General features: G+C 43.1%; 1 protein-coding gene across 9 annotated transcripts in view; it reads left to right on the top strand.

Annotated features, from left to right (window-relative positions):
- The window catches only part of NFASC (neurofascin), a 240,381-nt gene that overhangs the window by 157,850 nt on the left and 61,542 nt on the right, over positions 1 to 20,989 (top strand). For all 9 annotated transcript variants that reach the window (XM_072648077.1, XM_072648074.1, XM_072648073.1 and 6 more), the window contains 4 exons: positions 12,345 to 12,456; positions 13,811 to 13,995; positions 15,269 to 15,400; positions 19,961 to 20,104. In XM_072648077.1, coding sequence (XP_072504178.1) covers positions 12,345 to 12,456; positions 13,811 to 13,995; positions 15,269 to 15,400; positions 19,961 to 20,104 — 573 coding nt within the window. The remainder of the gene's footprint in view (positions 1 to 12,344; positions 12,457 to 13,810; positions 13,996 to 15,268; positions 15,401 to 19,960; positions 20,105 to 20,989) is intronic.

Here is a 20,989-nt window from a genome sequence, read left to right as displayed (position 1 = left end):
CTTGCCCAAGGTCACACAGCTAGTGAGCATCAAATGTCTGAGGTGAGATTTGAACTCAAGTCCTCTTGACTCGTGCGCTAGTGCTCTATCTACTGCACCACCTAGCTGCCCCTATAATAACAATGCTAAAGAATGCTTGCACAGAAGGCAGATGGTCATCACCTGGAATTTCCAGTGTCCCTTCTACTGTACTTCAACACTCCTCCCACAGATTCCCCAAGGATTTAGAGTATACTATTCCATTCCTTCCATCCCTAAATGAATTCTGACTACTCCCCACTGCCCAGATCTTAGCATCATTCTCTAACCACATGAACCCTACATCTATCATGATAAGACAGCTAGAAGGAGCAGCGAACAAAGCCCTGTGCCTGGCCTGGAAGGCCTGAGTTCAAATCTCACTTGCTCTGTGATCCAGGGTAAGTCACTTAAACTCTGCCTGCCTCATCTGTAAAATGGGGATAATAATACCACCTATCTTCCAGGGTTGTTGTCATAAGGACAATAGCTGGCATCTACATGGGGCTTTACAATGTGACCTCATTTGATTCTTACATGTACTACAAGGCATAGGATGAGTCTGTATTTGTACAATGCTTTGCAAACTTTAATGAGCTACATACATGCTAGCTATTATGACTACTATCATTACCAAAATGGCTCCGGAGAAGTGAGGCAGGTGACCTGCACAGCCCTCCCTCACTCCAAACAAAGTCAAGTGCAAGTCATGTCATCATTTCTCTGATGTCATGGTCTTCTTCAGCAACGAAGGAAGAACACACACACAGTGGAGCTGAAAAAGAATCTCTCTTTAGAACCAGAACATGGAAAGGAAATGCCCTTGTCCCACATAACAGGGCATCAGTTCCTCCCTGCCACTTTTGCTATGAGAGACTTCCAGCTTCCTGGAGTGCTCTTAGGGACAGGTTTGGCTGGGAAGTGGCTTTGATGATCCCAGGCAGTTCAGCAGTAGGTGTCATTATCCAGAGCATCACCATTGTGCCTTCTTTGGACTTGAAGGCTAAGAAAGTTTGACAGCAGAGAATTTTTCTCAGACCTGTGAAACAAAGGCTGAGAGGTGAGGGTTGGCCAGATAGAAAAGAGAAGGTCAAAGGGACCATTTCAACCCACTGGCTCAGAGACTGATATTTGTGGAGAGAATATCTCATCTCAGCCAATATTTGGCTACCTGCAGCCTGAGAAAGGAGAAAGGGCATGGCTTGTTCAAACACAGTTTTTATTTGACTATGGAATGCAGGAGGGCTACAGGGAAGCACCTTCTCAAAGAGATATGTGCACGTTTGTTCCTGTCTCAGGCTCCATTTAGTCTTAGATCCTTCTGAGGACATGCTGCTGTCTAGCTTCCTAATGAGGACACTCTCCGACATTTCTGGTTTCCTGTGTGTGTTTCAGGGATTGTATGTTATGTGCAGAGCCATGTTCTCTTTAAGAACTTCTGATAGAGTCCTATAAAGAGAAAAGTGCTCCTCAGCCAGGAGTTAGGCTCCTGGAGATCCTTCCTTCCCAGAGCTCAGACAGGCAGCCACCACAGCTCAGCTCCTCCCACACAGCACACTGCCCTGCCTCTTAGTCCTATACCCCTGCCTTGTCTGTATTGCCCTCTTCTGTTTCTAATTAGACTGTGTTACTACTAGACTGGAAGCTGGAGGAAGGCAGGAACTGTGTCTTATCTAAGCTTTGTGATCTGTCTCCCTCTGGGTCTAGCACAGTGCTTTGCACACAGTAACTTTTAATAAATAGTTGTTAAATGAATATTTGAATGAACTTGAAGCTCAGGAAAATTAGTCTGAGTTCCACTATTAGGCTTCAATGATCTCCTCTAGGGCAGACTTATTAATACAGGTCGAATCCTTTATTACAAATTTTGCTGAACTGAATAACTTCATATGGTGAAAAGCTTCCAAAGCCCCAGGACTCTGGCCCTTATAGTTCTGAAGAATACTTCCATGCAACAAAATCTCAGGATAGTGAAAGAATTGAGACATCCTTACTGAAGTTCATTGTAATAGGATTTTGATCTCAATTCAAATATGCAAATTTTCTGGCACACCTACCTACCCCTTCTGGCAGCAGACTGTATTACTGGATTCTCAGGGATGATGGTTTGGCTAACATTAGCATTACCACCCCTACCCCTTCCCCAGCTGCATTGGCTACTGTCAGAACTTGAAGCCAGTGTCCAATAAGGACTTAGTGGTAAAAAGGACATTTAGGGTCATTTGTATGACTTACCCACCTTCTTCCAAAGGACTACTATGGCTCTGTCTTTGAGAAGAGATGCGGAGCCTGTCTGGGGCCCTGGGGCCAGAAAGGCATCCTAGTTCCAAACAAAAGCAAACTGGGTTGGTTAGTTCATTGGGAACCAAGTCTTTGCTCTGTTTTATCCCAAATAAATCCCTTTTTGCTCTAGACTCTCTTGGCCCTTAGATCCAGGACTTCATTTGCAAACATTTCTCAGACCAGAACTTGGCAGCCACATCCCTACTCCCAACCTTCCCTGAGTTTTTCTCCCCACTTTTAAAGTTCAAATCACCCCATCACCAGCAGTTGGGGGAACTGTGAAATATTAGCCATCCTCTTAACAGGGATGTCTTTTGGCTGAAAGTCTTCTCTTAGTCAGCTGCTATGCCCAGAGGAGGACTGGCAGGCTATTCCTGAGTCCTCCATCAGCAAGTGATTGGTGTGTGTAGATTTCTGAGGGATCTTGGTCCCGCTGTTGATGAGGGCTTCTCTTGGTCTCTTACTATTTAAAATAAGGATTTCTCCACTCCTACCATCACTATCTTCCCACCACCTTCATCTTTATCTGATGGGATTTTGATCTCTCTTCCCATCAATGCTTCCCCCATGTAGGCCGTCCTTTATCACCAGTCACCCACAGCGACCCAGCTTCCCAAGAACAGGGGACTTTTGGGGAATGAACTATTCTTAGGGGTGGCTAGGTGGCACAGTAGAGACAGGAAGATGTTCTTTTATATCCTGCCTCAGACACTTACTAGCTGTGTGACCCTGGGCAAGCCACAGCCTCTTTCAGTCGCAGTGTTCTCATCTCTAAAATGGGAATATCAGCACCTATCTCACAGTGTTGTGAGGGTCAACAGAGATCATACATGCAAGGAGCTTTGCAAGGTTTAAGCATTATATAAATGCCAGCCATTATTATCATTATCGTGTCTTAAAAGGAAGAGTCTCTTTTCAAGTCAATAAACTTAGGTGTTCTTCCTTTGTATTTACTTAACACGTACTTTGTATTTGTTTTGATATTTATTATGATATGATACCACAGTCATGGAACACTTTACAATTATAAGCCACAAAAGGCAGCTAGATGGCACAGGGAATGGAGCACTGGATTTAGGAGTCAGGAAGACCTGAAATCAAATCCTGCCTCAGATATTTATGAGTTGTGTGACCCTGGGCAAACCTCTTACCCTCTCTTATCCTCAGTTGCCTCGTTTGTAAAATGAAGGAGTTTAACTCAGTGATTTAATCTAAGATCTCTTCTACCTATGATCCTATGATCCACGAGGAGGCAGAGATTTCACATAGATCTCATGTGCTGCCCCACAATGGTGCTATGAAATAGGGAGTACAAGCATTCTTATCCCCTTTATACAGATGAGAAAACTGAGGCACAGTTCAAAGACTTCTCCCCGGCTTCCTTCTTAATAAGTAGCAGAGCTAGCATGTGAACCCATGCTTTTGGAATCCAAATCCAGGGCCATTATCAGGCTTACTTCCTCTGAGCCCAAACTTCCATATCTGTGAAATGGGTCTAATAACATCTGCCCTGCCTACCTCACTGGCCTGTTTTGTACATCACATGTCAACTCTATGTAAACCATTTCAGAAAACATCAAGTCCTATGCAGATGTCTGTTATGATGTTGGTGGTAACTATTATCCTCATTGTTCAGAAAGATTCCTTTCTTACCATTTTATCATTTTTCTTATCTCCATAGCTCTCAGGATTTCACCTCCCTTCCCTTCTCCCCTTTTTTGAACTGCTTTGCATTACTTATTTTCTACCCCCAAAATCTGAAACTTCTTTTCTGAGCTTATTTTCATGTCTTTCTTTTCCAAGAGACCAACAGCTTCAGTTTTCAGTGATAGTTGTTTCTGTGGCTTTTCCATTTCTGTTCCACTTCCTCCTGTTTGGGCTGCCCTCAACTTCTTGGTCACCTCCCATTTGCTTACATTCTTTTGTTTATTTCAAAACATCCCCATAATGATTCATCCTTATGAAATCACACTGTCATGTGCAGTGGTGAGTCCATAGGACTGTAACTATGGGAGTAACTATGGCTGTGCTAATATGGGTTTACCTAACAACCTCACTGATGACGCTATAACCTCTGAGGGCTAACCAGTCCAAGAGTCTTATAGGCTACTGGACAAGGGTGCCCAGCTGCCTATACCAAATTGCTTCCCTTTGGGAAATGCTTTTGTATATTCTATTTAGTGATATTGGGAACATACAGGATATTGGATGGCAAAACACCTAGCAGTTCAGTGTACCCTAAATCAGAGCTGTCCTCAAAGGGTTGTGCTTTAGGAGTACTTCAAACCAGAGCAGGATCTGCAAGGGCTTCTAGGAGAATTCAGCAAAGTCTTAGGGATTTGTGGCAGGTACTTGCCATGTTTCTTTGGGAAGACCTAAGAGCTTGTCAGTCTCTACCAATCAAAAGAAGGGAGAGGGAATTTGGTTTTTGCTAGTGTTTAGACAGCACATAAAGTTTTGTAGCATATATGAAGTCAGCCCTTGATTATCTGAAAATGGATTTGCTTGGGACCATTTCACTGCCAGCCCATCGCTAAGTCCCATTTCTGTCCAGAGGAAGACCAGGCAAAGAGAATATGTGCCAGGGTCTCAGATCTACTTCTGAGTTCACTCTCAACTTAAATATGAATATAGTTAGACTTTCCATCATTTTATATTATGCATTTTTCTTCTTTCTTCTGTTAGTGTAGGTAGTAGACAATTGAGGGAAGTGCTCAGAACTCAAGGAATACCTCCTTCCTCCCACTACACACCATGCAGGATGTAGGTACTCTGGGGAGCAGTGTGCTGTAGGAATAAAGGCGCTGAACTTGGGGGATAGATCTGGATTCTAAGGACAACTTTGCTATTTGCTACCTGTGAGACCCTGAACAATCTACTTCTCCTTTTTGTGTCCCAATCTTCTTATTTGTAAAATGAGAGACTTGAATTAGATCAGGGGTTCTTAACCATTTTTGTGTCATGAACCCCTTAGGTGGTCTGGTGAAGAGTATAGACCCCTTCTCAGAATCATGGTTATTAAATGCATCAAATAAAACACATGGGATTCTAGAGGAAATAATTATATTGAAATATGTTTATCATGGTAAAAAAAATCATGGACCCCAGGTTAAGAAACCCTGGATTACATAATAATCTAAGTTCCCTTACACTCAAACATCTTGTGGTATTATACAATAAGTCATATACCTTTATTTCAACATATAAATGACTTCCCGACCTGGGAAGATAGGTGATTGACTATTTCCAGTCCTAAAGCACTCACCCTGGGGCTCAGTAATTTCTTCTTTCCCTTGAATGGGCAAAGGAAGAACATCTCTTTGAGCTCTGGGGAAGCAGCTGGCCCCCACTCATCAATTATAACTCAGAAGCTCGAGTCAAGCTGCAGACTCCCTAGGGGTGTCATTGTGGTCTTGGAATAGATTGAAAGTGTCAGGACTGTGATGTGCTAATATAAACAGTGGTTGGGGGTCTGGAGTGGGGGAAGGAAAGGTAGCAGCTCTGGCTTAGCACCAAATAGTCCCAGCCCTTTGGAGGTTCTGCCCAAAAGAGTTATAGTACTATAAGAGGAAGAAGGAAATATAGTGGTGAAGACTTTTGTTTGCGGAAGCCTGGGCATAATGTGTTTTCTAGAGATGATGGGATCAACAGTCATTGTCTCAGGAGCTCCTTGAGCACTGGCATGGACTAAGGCTCTTTCCAAATAAGACCTAGGATAATATATTATAATTGATAGTTGAGACATAGGATGATAGGAATGGAAGGGCCTAAGATACCATCCAATTCAGTTCCCTCATTTTACAAAGCAGGAACTGCCTAAAAGTGCACTTCTTTGCTTATAAATATATTACTGACTTACTAATCACATAAGCTAGGAATGTGCCTTGAATATTTTTTTAGTAGTTGTGATAAGCTTGCACTGATTCACAGCCACATGGGAAGCAAATGGAAGTAAGTACCACAGTCTGGTCTTGAGTGGGACAATACAAAACTCACTTGATACCAGCATAGAGATTGAACTTTTGTACTTGATACAAGATGGTTAAGAGTGAGTCCAACTAAAAGAGATACTGATGGTGTTGTAGGTAAGAAACAGTGACTTTAGTATTGAGGGCACAAGGTATGGAAAGGAACCAGGTCCCTTTCCAACAGTCAGATGCATACTGGAGTATAGGGAACTTATGATAAGTAACAAGAAAGCAGTGGTATGGAAAATCCTAAACTAGCTCTGCATACCTTGGGAAAATATTCTGTTCTATATTTGTAGCAGTGGCAAATTTCCTCCCAATCACATTTCATTTAGGCAAATATTAAAATCTTCCCTAAACAAGTACCACATGCCAACTACCAATGACCAAAGGGAGACCAGAAATACTCCCAGGTGCCTGGAGCAACGTGTCCTAACTGAGTACTGGGTTAGGATCTGGGAAGAGAGCAGGGTTCTAACTAGTTACTAACTGTTTGACCATGGGCAGATCATGTAGCCCCTCTGAGCCTCAGTTATTCCTCTGTATGATGGAGACAACATCTGTAGGACCTCCATGATGTGGTTTTGTGAGGTTCAAATGAGATAAAGTGCTATATAAATGTTAGTTATCATTATTCTAGATTTCCTATGGGTATTCTAACAAGTGTAGCATTCCCTCAGGGATTGGTGACTGGCCATAATGGGTACAGTTCTGAGGTCCATCACTTAAGTAGGAGGTGGGGATCTTGAGGAGTCAGAGAAGGGAAACAGATATGTAAGAGATGTGAGGGCCAAACCTGTGGAGGAGAGAAAGGTTGGGACAGCCGGAAAAGAATAGACTGAGGGGTAACCCTCGAGGATACTGCCTATATCCTTTCCACCCTTACTAAGGACTGGATAAGATGATGTAGCCACAGCATGAGGGATTTAAGTTGGACATGAGGAAGAACTTCCTGACAGGGATATTGGACTTTAGAGGGAGCAGGCAGAGAGGTGGTTGTGGTCTCCTCTGCCTTAAGAAACCTTAAAAGTAGAAGGTTGGATTGAAGAGGAGGGGTACTTAAAATAGCATTTGAAGGTCCTTTCTCACCCAGTGACTCAGATACTGTCTTAAGATTCCAAAGCTGCAGAGACAGCCTGGATCCAGGATTCTTGCTGGTGGATTTCTTTCTTCAGTTTCCTTGAGCTCTATCCTTTTGGTAACCAAGTGCAATACCCGATACATTTTCTATGGTAGAGGTGAGAGTGGAGGGGATGTTAAGTCCTTCAGCAATCTGGGTCAGTCCTTTGCAGCAGAAGGGGTGTTGCTTATTCCTTAAATGCTTATCAACATTTGATTGCTTATCAACAGGCAGGACATCAGATGTACTTATGTAGGATCATCTCTGTAGTCACAGATGTGTGCTGTAGATCAGCACCAGGATTCCCTGAAGTGGTGAGGTAGGTGCCAATGAATGAATGAATGAATGAACCATTTATTAAGCACATGTGTGCAAAGCACCCTACCACATACTAGGGATACAAATCTAAATGTAAGAATTTCTGCAGTCAAGAATCTCACTTTCTAATTCAATAAACATTTATTAACTGCCTACTATGTGCCAGGCACTATGCTAAATGCCAGAGATACAAATAAGATACAAACAAGAAAAAGACAGTCCCTACCCTCAAGGAGCTTATAATCTAATGGCACAATATATAAGGAAGGTTTCAGCTGCAAGCCAGATAGAAAATCCCCATGGTCCTAAGGGCACAGCAGTAAAACAGATGATTTTTGGCTTCTTCCTTAAGGTTATTTCCACCAATAAAATCAGATTGTTGAACTATCTGCCAAGGACTTTGGTAGCAAGAGCACACCAACCCTGAGGAGCAGCAGAATATCAGATGATATCATGCGATCCTGTGCATCTAGAATAGGACTCTCAAAATCACTGAATTTCTCCTCTTACTGCTAGGCTCACCGTAGTCATTACTGGGGGGTGGCTTTAATGCCTCTAATGAAGGAGAAGGTACTTCTCTTTTCATCATCGTTAACTCTCAAGCAATTTTTTGTTGTTGTTCAGTCATTTTCGTTGTGTCTGATTCTTTATAACCCCATTTGGGGTTTTCTTGGCAAAGACACTAGAGTGGTTTGCCATTTCATCTCAAGAAGATATTGATCACATATAAATACCTCAGAATGCATTGACTCCTCCAGGGATGGAAATAATGTAACCTCCTTCCATGAACTCTCTCCATTGGCTTCCAAGACCATCGACTCTGATGCTAGATTCACCTGAATCCCTCCAGCAGCAATTGATCACATTTTGTCCTCTGTAAAGTGAGGGCCATGGACCAGATAAGCTTTCTAAGGCTCTGTCAGCTCTCATTCTATGATCTTCTTCTCTCTCCAGGATCTTATCCTGTCATCTCTTAATTATCTCCATGTCTCTCCCTGTGATGTCTCTCCAAGTCCTCTGTGTCCCCTAGTGCCAAAATAAAGATGCTCTTTCACACATTGGAAGGCTGTCTAATCCACATGGGCTCCTCTTTGCAGCTCAGCTCTCCCAATTTGCTTAAGAACTAGCCAGGGTTGGTTGAATCTTAGCCAAGGGCATGAGAATTCTGGGTAGTTAAGGAATACTTGAGAGGAAGTGTGTGCGTAGCTAGGCTTATTAAGTTCAGCAGATTCTCCTACATGGTCTTTTGCCTTGGGTTGCGATGTATCTCTGATTTGGGCAGAGAAATTGCTACAGAGTAGGCCTGGCCAGGGTATGTCCCCTTCAGCTCCCTGCTTCAGCACTGCTATCCTCTAAAAAGTGTCACTCAGTACAAAAAGAGGCCATTTGCACCAGCAAGCTGTATCCCCTCAATGTTTGTGAACATAGCCCTACGGATATGCCAACACACTAATGCCAGCCATATTGCTATTGAGATGGGAACCAGAAAGAAGAGGAAACCAGGTAGAGTGCTATAGGTAGTATCAGTGATTAATGTGTGTCCATGTTTTCAAGTCCTTGAACATAAATGAACTGATCAATCCTAAAAGTTCACTCCCTTTCCTCACCAGAATTCCATCTGTTTTCTAAGTATTACTATGTCCCACCAAAGTCCCAGAACCCTGGGGTCTTGAAGTCTAGAAAAGCCCCGGGTATGGGCCTGATAACAGGCTATATTCTTTGAGAATCAAGCCATCTCAGCTTCATCATTGAAAGGTAAGATACTAAGTGGTGAGTTGTTAGCCCCAGAACTTCAGAAAATCATCTACGTAGACTTAGAGGGGATTGAATCTGCTCTGAGTAAGAGAGTCCTCAGATAGTAAATATAGATCCTTGAAGTATTGAATTAGGAGACAATTTGCAGTAGCCCCTCTCCTAGAGGACCCTTGAAACAAACATACTTGGTTCCAGTGACTTCCACAACCCTCAAATGGGTTAGACTTCCTGGAATCTCCCCTAAAATCTCTCCTGCTGCAGTCAACAACAGGTCATAGTTTCTCTTTCCCGTTCTTAATGCTTTGCTAGTCAAATGTATGTGCATTACTACTTCCTAGTCATCATCAGACAGTCAAAAATTAGGTTTCAGGGTTATAGCCTCCAACCTGGAGAAAATTTCCAGTCAATTTTTGAGGATCCTTTCATCCCTAGCTCTACAATCCTATAATCATTTCATCTGAGAAATCACAGACCCTGAAGCAAGAGCCCCCTTTCTGCTCTGAAATTCCACTCTTCCTTTTATCTTGCACCATCATGATGAACAGATTGAGGATCCTGTGGCAATGAGAAGTGAGAGCTTCTTTTAAGTGTTAGCATCCCCTAGGTCCAAAGGGACAGGTGCTGAAAATCAAAATGGCGTGTATGCAGTAAACAATTAACAATGTAAAAAATTTAACCTATTGTAGAGGACCCTGTAGTGTATATGTATATGTGTGAGTGTATATGTAAATGAGATACCTTTAGAGTGTATCTTGTGGGACAGAGGGTTGGCAGGGACAGAGGGAACAGGTGACAGTGAGGACAATCCTTCCTATGTGAATTGGAGGCAGCGGAGTGTCCTTAAGTCAACATTTAGAAGCATTGACTTTCCTGTTGCATGTTGCTATTACTTTTATCATCCCCTAACAGTCCTACAGAAGGTTTAATAGTTCACTATTCCACCAAGTGAGAAATATACCCCCTCCCCAGCAAATGTGCCTCAGCTTTTCCCAAACTCATCCCAAGCTTCACAGTTATCCACCTAATGACCACAATCACCCAAAGTCAAAGGAGGAACATGGTTCCAGTATAGAACACAGATCCCTTCTTTATCCACAGTCTGGTTTCTTTGGGGCTTAATTGATCTCCTTCAGAGCCTCTGTAAAGGATTCCTAGTCACTTTAAATTGTGAGGTGCTATGGGAACATGGAAGAAGATGATCCCTATTCTCCAGCAGCTGTTATAAACTTAAATAATTCTCTTTCTTTGTCCTTCTCTTGACAAAGGAAGAAACAAAGCAAGTGCCTTGGAATACTTCCCCCATAATGGATTTATTTCCCTCCCCCTCTATCCTTACTTTGTAGGGTTTCATTGCTTGCACCAGGACAGTTCACCTCCCAGCGTGCCCACGATCCCTCCCATCAGAGCAGGACTGGGAGGGGCTGGGGGGCCTCTGGATGGGAGCCCCTGCTGGTTCTGGACAGGGACAGTACAGGATAACAAATTATTTCAGTCACTTTTCTGATGGGGAATGCCAATTACCCAGTTGCAGAAGGTCCCTGCAGATCACCCTGCCCCCTCTCCATGACAGAATTGATTAAATCCTTCTCGATGAACAACTTTGTTCTTCACCTTACACATCTCTGAGGGGCTCACAGCCACTGGCAGCTCAGGATGGGGCCCATTAAGCTGTAGCTCCCACCAAGAAGAGAGCCCTGCCCCATATCCCCTCCCCAGTGCCATAGCTCCGAGCTAGTCTGTCCTGAGTGATCTGAGATCAATGGTTTCCCCACTCTTTGTCTTCAGATTTATGGTTCCTTTTTGGCAGGTGTCCTCATTCCATACTTCCCACTTCTTTTGAAAAATTCTCTCATCACAGTCCTTTGCAAAAAGCTACGGTAAGAAAGACCCAGCCCAGGTGAAGTAAGGTCCACCATACTATATGGACTTCTCTGACTTGAACATTCACCTCTGAGGTCTCCTCACCCTCCATCTCACTATCCTTTCCACAGGACACTGTCCTGAAAACAGCACTGAAATAAATCTTTGAGACATTTGACCCTTAAAATAGCAACACAACAAAAAGTCATTTCATTAATTTCAGAGCCATGTTAATATGGAAGCTATTTCTGAGTCTAGATGAATAGTAAATCATATTCTTCAAAGGAATGACTATTTCCCCTCACATCCCCTCCTCATCATCTTACTTCTAATTAACCCTCTCCTCTCTTACCTCCACCCCCTTTCAAAGCCATTAGTAAAAGTACAGACTGGTTTTGGTCCCAGAACAGATGCGATGCCTACCATTCCTGCTTATTAACTCTCCATATCAACATTAACCCATTAATAACTCTCTCCTGGTGTCTCTGGTTGTGGGTCTGTGTCCTTGTCCTGTGTCTCCAGGGTCCCAAAGAGAATGTTATGCGTATATCCTGTGTATAATCTGTATCCTGGCCTTTCTTTTACCATTTCCTCTCCCTGAGAGGAAGGGCATGCTGCAGTGGTGGGGATATGCCATACCAGTTCCTGGACTTGCAGAACACAGCTAGGCTTATTGGTGGCATGGTCTTATCATAATACTCCCTCAACCCATCTCTTCTGCCTTTTGGAGGAGTAAAGGTGGGTTTGGGGCGATGAAAGGATGATTCTTCATGACATATCTCATCAGAACATGGAGCTACATATGTGTGACGGAAGGACAGGTGGGACCTAGCTGGCTAATAGGTATCTCTCTCCCTTTGGTGCTCTAACAACTAGGAAAAAGGCTAACTGGGACAAGATCCAGAACTAGGTTTCTTAGGATAGGAGAAGACATGGGCATAGCTCTCTCTCCAGCCAAACCACACCACCTACTTGACTTTCCAAGGAGGTGGCTCACAGGAGCATACTTTGTCCCATTTCAGCCCGAGGAGTCTCAGAAAGGACGCCCAGCTTCATGTATCCCCTGGGCACGTCGAGCAGCCAGATGGTACTGAGGGGCATGGACTTGCTGCTGGAGTGCATCGCCTCAGGGGTGTATGTATCGTTTGTCTGTACTTGGACCCTTCTTCCCGTCTCTGTTCAAAGATCTGGGAAAGGGGTTTCATCCCAGTTTCACTCTCTAGTTGGTATTGAAGGTGAGATGACAAGCTAGCTAAATCTCATGCTGGAACTTGTCTCTATCCCATCCCAGTGCTGTTATCTGGGGAAAGAGGATTCAGAAATTCTGCCTTGATTTGATGCCAATTTGCTGTGTCACAGTGGATATGTAACTCAATCTCTCTGTGTACTGATGGTCCCCCATAAATGGAGACCTAATTCTTGGAATTGGAATTAGAAATGGAAGCACATCTCCTCCCCATCCAAGGAAAGCAAAGAACTAGAAACCCAGTTGCAAAGAAATGGCATCAGGCAAAGTATTCTACCAGTACTATTTAGATCCAGTCCTACTTAGAGTTCTATTTTCTTTCTTTCTTTCTTTTTCTCTCTTTATTTCTTTTTCTTTCTCTCTTTCATTCATTCATTCTTTCTTTCTTCATTTCTTTTTCTTTTTTAAACTCAATACCAGACCAGTACTCCTGGGTTGGCCAGTACTCTTCTGTTTCTACTGCCACCATCAGTCCTTAGGTCTCTGGGGATTTCTAACTTTTCTCCCATTCCATATTCTCCCACCTTCACACAAACACTCCCTTTCTTTCCTAGACTATTGATGAAAGAGTTTTTTTTTTTAGTGACATCATAAGTCACCAAAGGAAAGAAATTAAAATAATATGGACTTTTGGAGTCCAAAATTGCCAAGTTACAGAGACCAAGAATCTCATTCTAAGATACCCCCTCATCTCTACAGGCTTCTATAAAGTCTGTGGATAGCTGTAGATGTGCCCCTGAGCACATGGCGCTTAGCTACAATATATGACTTTGGACTGGGTCTCAAGTCCATCGCTTTTACTTCAAAGTTGTCACTCCTACTGCCCCCCCACCCCTGCCAACTCATAGGGTCAGTGCTTCCCAGTCCCATGAGTCCTACACTTTGGCAAATCTGGGCCTCGTTATATGTGTCATACCTGCTAGGTCCCAGCCCTGTGGTATGCCCTGCCTGCTTCCTCCAGGGCCACCTAATACTTCACCAACAAAATGTTCACCTGAAAGACCTTGGAGATTTATAATACCCCATTAATAATAATAAATACTCATTTCTCACCCGAAAGGAAAAGGCAAGGGTCATTTCATTAAACTAACCACTTAGGGTCCCTTAGTATAGACTCCTAACATCACAGAATCTTAGCCTTGTAAGAAACTTTAGAGGCAGTCCAGTCTAACTTTCTATAGAATCCCCAGCAAGAGCTTAACATGTCCACCTTTTATCTTCTGATGGGTTTGACCTTCCTAGACCAGCACCAGACATCGCATGGTACAAGAAAGGTGGGGACCTCCCAGCTGGCAAGGTCAAATTTGAAAACTTTAATAAGGCCCTGCGTATCACCAATGTCTCAGAGGAGGACTCTGGGGAATATTTCTGTCTGGCCTCCAACAAGATGGGCAGCATCCGGCACACGATCTCGGTGAGAGTAAAGGGTACGTTGTGTGTATTTCTCATTATGATTATTTTGCCTGTTCAACAACCCCTTCCCCCCAACCTTGCCACCTCTACTGTCACTCCTCATCTTCCAGAGAGTGGGCGGGGGGAGCCATTCAAAACACCATGACCTGTTGAGCATCCATTCACCAGCAGGTCATCACTCTGCTAACCACAGTGAGCGGATGGGTAGTATGCATGTGTATGAGCAGAGGAGAGAGAGGGAGAGGGAGAGGGGGAAAGAGGGAGAGAGAGAGAGAGAGAGAGAGAGAGAGAGAGAAAGAGAGAGAAACAGAGAGAGAGACAGAGAGAGAAAGAGAGAGAGAGAGAGAGAGAGAGAGATCTATGCCCACTTCTCCATGATGGCTGTGGCTCCTCCCCTCATCAGGCAGATTTCCCTCTACCATCCCCCTAACCACCATCACCATTTGGATCACAGTCACGGAGCCTGTTGTCATGTTGTGTTGATATTTTTTCATTTTATGTTTTCCTGTTCCTTGGTGTGTTGTCTCTGCCTTGCGATTTTCTCTGTTATGTATGGGTTAGTGCTGTGTTTCTTTTAGGAAAGAGGTAAAAGGAATGTTATTGAAAACCCAGCTAATAAAACAAAGGAGCAAGGTTCCATTTCATATGCAAACATGGTGAATTCATTGCTCTCAGAAAGATGTGAGCCTGTGTTATTTCTTATAGCAGTAGGTTTGAGTTGTTCTGAGCCATCTACACTCTTATCCAGCATCCCTTTGGGATCACTTCTGCAAAGTTGTTGGCCAGGGTCAGGAAGGTAGTCAATTAATCTTGGCATGGTGTTTCTTGTTTTGAAGATAATTAGTCTCGTTAGTGCCACAAGCACCATAAGCAAAATCCAAAGGGGAAAGGAACCAGCAAAAAGAAACCAGATGAGGATCTATTCAGGGGCAGCTGAGACCCTACCCCCAAAGGAAGCTGAGGAGTGACCCAGAGACAGCCAAGAGGGCCTTGGGAATAAAGACCCAAACTGACTAGTTTAATACATGTTCACCCATCCTGTATCCTACGTGGACCTGCCAAGTCACTATTCTGAGCCTTCTGGACCTCTAACCAAAGGCCTGTTTGTAGACTTACTGTTGTCAAAATAAAAGTGGAACCAGGTCAGTGTAGGGAGAGCCAGGTTGCAGTTTAAATGGCAGTGTTCACAGGTCTGGGCCTCCTCCCTGGAGGAGCTGTTGTCTTGTTTTTCTTATTCCTTCCCCATCCCATCTGACTGTCTGGCCTATGGCTGTCCTTGTCTTCCAGCCGCCCCCTATTGGCTAGATGAACCCAAGAACCTTATCCTGGCCCCAGGTGAAGACGGGAGGCTGGTGTGTCGGGCCAATGGGAATCCCAAGCCCACTGTCCAATGGCTGGTGAATGGGGATCCTTTGGAAGGTAAGATGATATGATGTCTCTCCCAGCCTAGTGTTCAGAAGAACTATATTTTGCCCTCGTCGGACCACATCTGTAATATTATGCTCAGTTCTAGACACCATATTTGACAAGTCAGACAGGGGAACCACCAGGATATTGAGGGGATAGAAGACTACATCATAGGAGAACCTTTTGAAGGAACTGGGTCTAACCTGTTTAGTCTGGCAAAAAAAGCAGACTTCAGGCGAACATGATAGCAGTCTACAGCTATTTGGGTATTTGTCACATAGAAGAGGGCTTAGACTTGTAAACACTTGGCCCCAGATCCAGAACTAGGAATGGTGGGTAGAGGTTACAGAGCAGATTTTTAGCTTGATTTAAAGAAAAGCTTCCTAACAAGTATACCTGTTCCATTCTCCAGTCCCCTTCCCTTTTGTCCCCAACCAGAGAATTTGAACCAAAATTATCATTCCCTCTCTTTAGAGGTAGAGGCTGGTTGACCAATGGTTGGGAATGTACCTCCCACACAATAAATATTCCATTTCCCATCTCCTTGTCTTTGCATTGGAGATTCTTCCTTCCTGAAGTGCACTCCTTTCTGACCTCTGCTTCTTAGAATTCCTAATTTCCTTCAAAACTCAGAGGAGACATTACCTCTTATATGGAACCTTTCCTAATCTCCCCAACTGCTAGGTCCTCCCTGCCCCATATCCCCTTATATCCATTTGTAAATATTAATATATGCACATATTATTCCCTCCCAAAAAAATGTAGGTTCCTTGAGAGCAGCTGTTGTTTCTCTTTTATCTTTGCAGTGCCTAAAACACTGCCTGACACTTCAGTGTTAATGGCAGCAAATGTCTCTGGCCCTCTGCTTTGCTGATAAATCTAACACTGAGGACCTGTGATGAAGGGTCAGCCTTAGAAATGTCACCTGCCACTCTCACTGAGGAAGCAGATGGCCCTGAGCACTTAAGGGAGACTGATGAGAGGGGAGATCAGTTCTATGGACCTTCTAGAGCTGACAGGCAAGGAATGGATGGCAGTGGAGCCTTGTTTATGGCTAGTAATGGGAGGGAGGGAGAGGGGGATGCTGACCTAGTCTGAATTCAGCTTTTGCTGATTCTCCAGTCTCTGAGCTCAGAATAGATGTCTGGAGAGTGGCGCCTGGGAAGCCAGACTCCTGGGTCCCTGCACACAGCTTTGCTTCCATCCAAGTCTCTGTCAAATCCTAGGTCAAGTTATCTGATCCCAAACACCAAGTCATCCAGTAACTGTGAATTTTTCTGTTTGAAAGCCTTATGAGTGGCCGGGAGGGTTGACTCTAGATCATTATGGTAGACAGCCAATTTATAAAGGCTAAAAGAAATAATTTTTAAAAAATAGGAACAATTCCAAAAGTTTTTATAGAACTTTTATTTCTGAAATGAGCACCCCATTGTCTCTTCACACATTCTCTAAAAGAGATTGTGATCATGCTTCGTACTTAGAATTGAGGAAATGAGAAATTAAGAGACTTGTAACAAGGTAATATAGTGAGGTTGGGATATAGCTGAGCCCCAGGACTCCTTATTCCCACCCACTCTATGCTGCTGCTTTTCTGTAGAACCAAGTGGGTGCATATAATAATAATGTCATAAAAGGGTTATTCTTTTTTCTTAAATATAATCATTTACCGAACAGCAGGGCATCACCACAGGTATTCCTATATTAAAGCAAATATGTAAATGATAAATACATCACAATTCACACATCACACTCTTCCCTCAATATCCTCAGTAGATGCACATTTACAGAAACCTGCAATGTGGCACATGCCTGATGAAACCCGTGTATTCAGAGTCACTCATAAGCTACGGAATCCTAAATTTTGGTATCCCAAAAGCGTTATTCTTAAGAAGTCCAGATTTAATCATGATTATCATCACAATAGTAATAATATCATTTATATAATGCTTGGGGTAGCTAGGTGACGTAGTGGATAGAGTGCTGGGTCTGGAGTCCAGAAGACTCCTCTTCCTGAGTTCAAATCTAGCCTCAGACACCTACTAGCTGTGTGACAAACCACTTAATCCTATTTGCTTCAGTTTCCTTATCTGTAAAATGATCTGGAAAAGGAAATGGCAGCCCACTCCAACTTCTTTGCCAAGAAACCCCCAAATGGGGTCACAAAGAGTTGGACATGACTTAAAGTGACTGAACATGTAACACTTTAAGGTTTCCATAGCATTTTACAGATATCATCACAGTGGTTGTCACAACAACCTGGGGAGATGTGATCCCCATTTTATAGATGAGGAAACTGAGGCAGTCAGATTAAGTGATCTCCCCAGGATCGCACAGTTAGTAAGAATCTAAGGCCAGATTTGAATTAAAGTCTTCCCATCTCCGGTGCTCTATCTATTAGCTGCATTCATGATCCATGCAGCTAATGAAAGAAAGTGGAAGAAGCTGGCAATACAAATTTAGCATCTAATACCTACCTACATGTCCTGCTAGCTAGAATTATACATTAGAAGTTCACTCTCTTTCACCAGCTGATGTGTGGCAAATTATAAATGTATTATAAATACAGACCTCAAAATATTCTTGTGGACACATGACTGATGTGGAAATATGTTTCATATGATTATACATGTATAGCCTTTATCGGATTGCTTGCCGTCTTGGGGAGGGGGGAAGGAATAGAGGGAAGGAGAAAAAAATTTGGAACTCAAAATCTTAAAAAAGAAGTGAATGTTGAAAAAGAAATTTACAAATACTCTTGTGGGCTCACCCAATAAACTATACTATAACTGGAGCATGATGACAGACCCAATCTCCTGCATAAATCGTGGATACATGAAAACTGAGGAACAACCTGTTAAAGAGATGTTCCCTCCATTTCCTCATGAATCAATTGAGAATAATCATAGCACCTACCTCCCAGGGTTTTGTGAGGATCCCCTGAGATAATGCATATTAAAGTGATTTGTAAGGCCAAGTGCTGTATAAATACTTGCTACTGGTATTATTAATGTCAATATCAAATCCTCAGTCTCCAAGCTATGTGAACAGAAGGGTTTTTTTTTTTCACATATAAAGGGGTATTGGACTTTGAACTAGAGCCGGAGTTTTATATTAAAACAGAAAGGGGGTGAAATCAAAATCCTGGGGGAGCAGATAGAGGTACACCCTGGGCTCTGCTGCAGTTGTCCCCAAGATGCTTTCTGGGAGCCTCCAGAACAGAAGCTGACATCCCAATACTTTCATTCAGTGACAAAAAGCAGTTATTTTCTGCAACTGGGCAGTGGTCCATAGAACATTGAATATGAAAGAAAATCAGCAGGAAGACAACCTGTCCCTGACCTGCTTCTGTCTGAGTGTTGTCAACCAAGATGAGAAAAATGAAATAACAATAGTCATAGCAGGAGAGCAACTTTTCTATGTGTGCTCCAACCAAAATGATGAGAGGAATGTGGTGAAAAACAAGCCCAATGATAATGGTCCTCATTTGTGTAATGCCTTTAGGTCAGCAGAATGCTTTTCTCACTACTCTATGAGACAGATGGGCAGTGAGGTGGTGCCATAGTGCACAGAGTACCCGACCTGGAATCAAGAAGACTCATCATGAGTTTAAATCCTGCTTCAGATACTTCCTAACTGTGTGACCCTGGACAAGTCACTGAACCCTCTTTGCCTCAGTTTCCTCATCTGTAAAATGGGCCGGAGATGGAAATGACAAACCACTCCAGTATCTCTGCCAAGAAAACCCCAGATGGGATCATGAAGAGTCAGACACGAATGAAAAGTGACTGAACAACAATAAATGCGTAATATCCCCACTTTACAGATGAAAAAAAAAATCCAGGCTGGTATTTTAAGTGTCCAAGATCACATTAGTTGGTGTGTTTGAGGTGAAACTTGAATTGCAGGCTCCTAGTTCAAAGTCTACCATTCTAGCCTCTGCATCACATTTCCTTTCAATATAAGACTAAATTTTCTGAAGACATCCTGAGTAATCTGGGACTCTTGTCTCTTCATCAGTCTACTAATAGAATCATGAACTTAGAGCTGGAAGGGATCTCAAAGACCGCCTGATCTGATCTCTTCATTTACCAGATGAGGAAACTGAGGCCATGAAGGTTATGTGACTTGCCAGTGGCCATGCAGCCAGCTAGCGTCATAGCCAAGATTCGAACCTGGATTCTTTGTCTCCATGTCCATCCTTGTGCATCCCACACTGTCTCCATTTTGGTTACTTTTCAAATTATATTATCTCTTTCAATTTATATTTTAAATTATATATATATATATATATATATATATATATATATATATTAGCTGCTTATAATAACCTTCTAAGAAAGGTTGGATTGGAATGATTACTCTCACTTGACAAATTAAGGCACTAAAACTTGGGGCAGTGATGTCCCCAAGATCACAAAGGGTTAGCAGAGCCAGGACCAGGATCTGGGGATGTCCTGATTCTCAGCCTAGTGCTCTTCCACCACACCATAGAGGTCCCCTTGCCATAGTGAACCAATAACCCCCAACATTATCAGCTATTCCTTAATAGGAACCTCTCTTCTTCATCCATAGTGGCACCTCCCAACCCAAGCCGTGAGGTAGCTGGAGACACCATCATATTTCGTGACACTCAGATTGGCAGTAGCGCAGTGTACCAATGTAATGCATCTAATGATCATGGCTACCTTCTAGCCAATGCCTTTGTCAGTGTTCTGGGTGAGTATACGGAGAGTGGGCTAGTGCCTGAGAGCAGGTGTGGGCAGTGGGGAAAGAGGGTCATATTGTTGACATGGGAGCATTGGGTGAGCCAACCTCCATTCCCTTTTCTTCTTGTCCTCGGTTATAGCGACATCATCCTTGTGCTTAGTTATTTCATAGAAGAGGATAAGATGGTCCCTTGTCTTCTAAGAGGAGGGAATCAGACCAGCATAGTTCTGAGCTGTTTGGTGATTGGGTTGGAGGAGAGATGAATGTGGGACTATACATGAGATTTTTCTGGATTGGGGAGAGAATTCTGCATTCCTGCTAAAGGGAGATTTGAGTAGACAGATGGATGTGGAGTTACTTCAGCCATGAAAATAAGCATTAGTCTATTGTCCATCCTTATGAATATGGAATAATGGATGTATCTTGCCATTTTAAGTCTTCGTGTGTTCTGTCTCTTGATCTGGATATTGGCACCAGAGTCCAAGACTGAGGAATGACTCTTCATGCATTTTTCATAATCACTGCAGAAAGTGAAAGAGGTGAAAGGAGGAAAGAGAGAGATAGCTGGAAGGGTTCATGGACTTCAGAAAAAAAAAAGTGCTGGAGGTATTTCATCCAGTATTTACTACTGAATAATTTTGGAAAAGCAGAGGCAATGTATGGAGAAATGGCCTGAAGCCAGGAAGACCTAGTTTCCAGTCCCACCCCTGACATGTTCTAGCTTTGTGATCCTAGGCAAGTCACCGTACTTCAACCATAACTAGTAGAGAACTACTAGGGAGTTCTCTTACATTGGAGTTCTCTATACCAATGATATCATAGGTCTAGTTTCTATTCCTAATTTTGGAAAATTGGATTGAATCCTATGACAATACCTTCTCCAATTCTCACCCA

The sequence above is a fragment of the Notamacropus eugenii genome, chromosome 2 (genome assembly GCF_028372415.1).
Source record: "Notamacropus eugenii isolate mMacEug1 chromosome 2, mMacEug1.pri_v2, whole genome shotgun sequence".
Classification (NCBI taxonomy): Eukaryota; Metazoa; Chordata; class Mammalia; order Diprotodontia; family Macropodidae; genus Notamacropus; species Notamacropus eugenii.
This window is presented reverse-complemented; position numbering and strand designations above follow the sequence as displayed.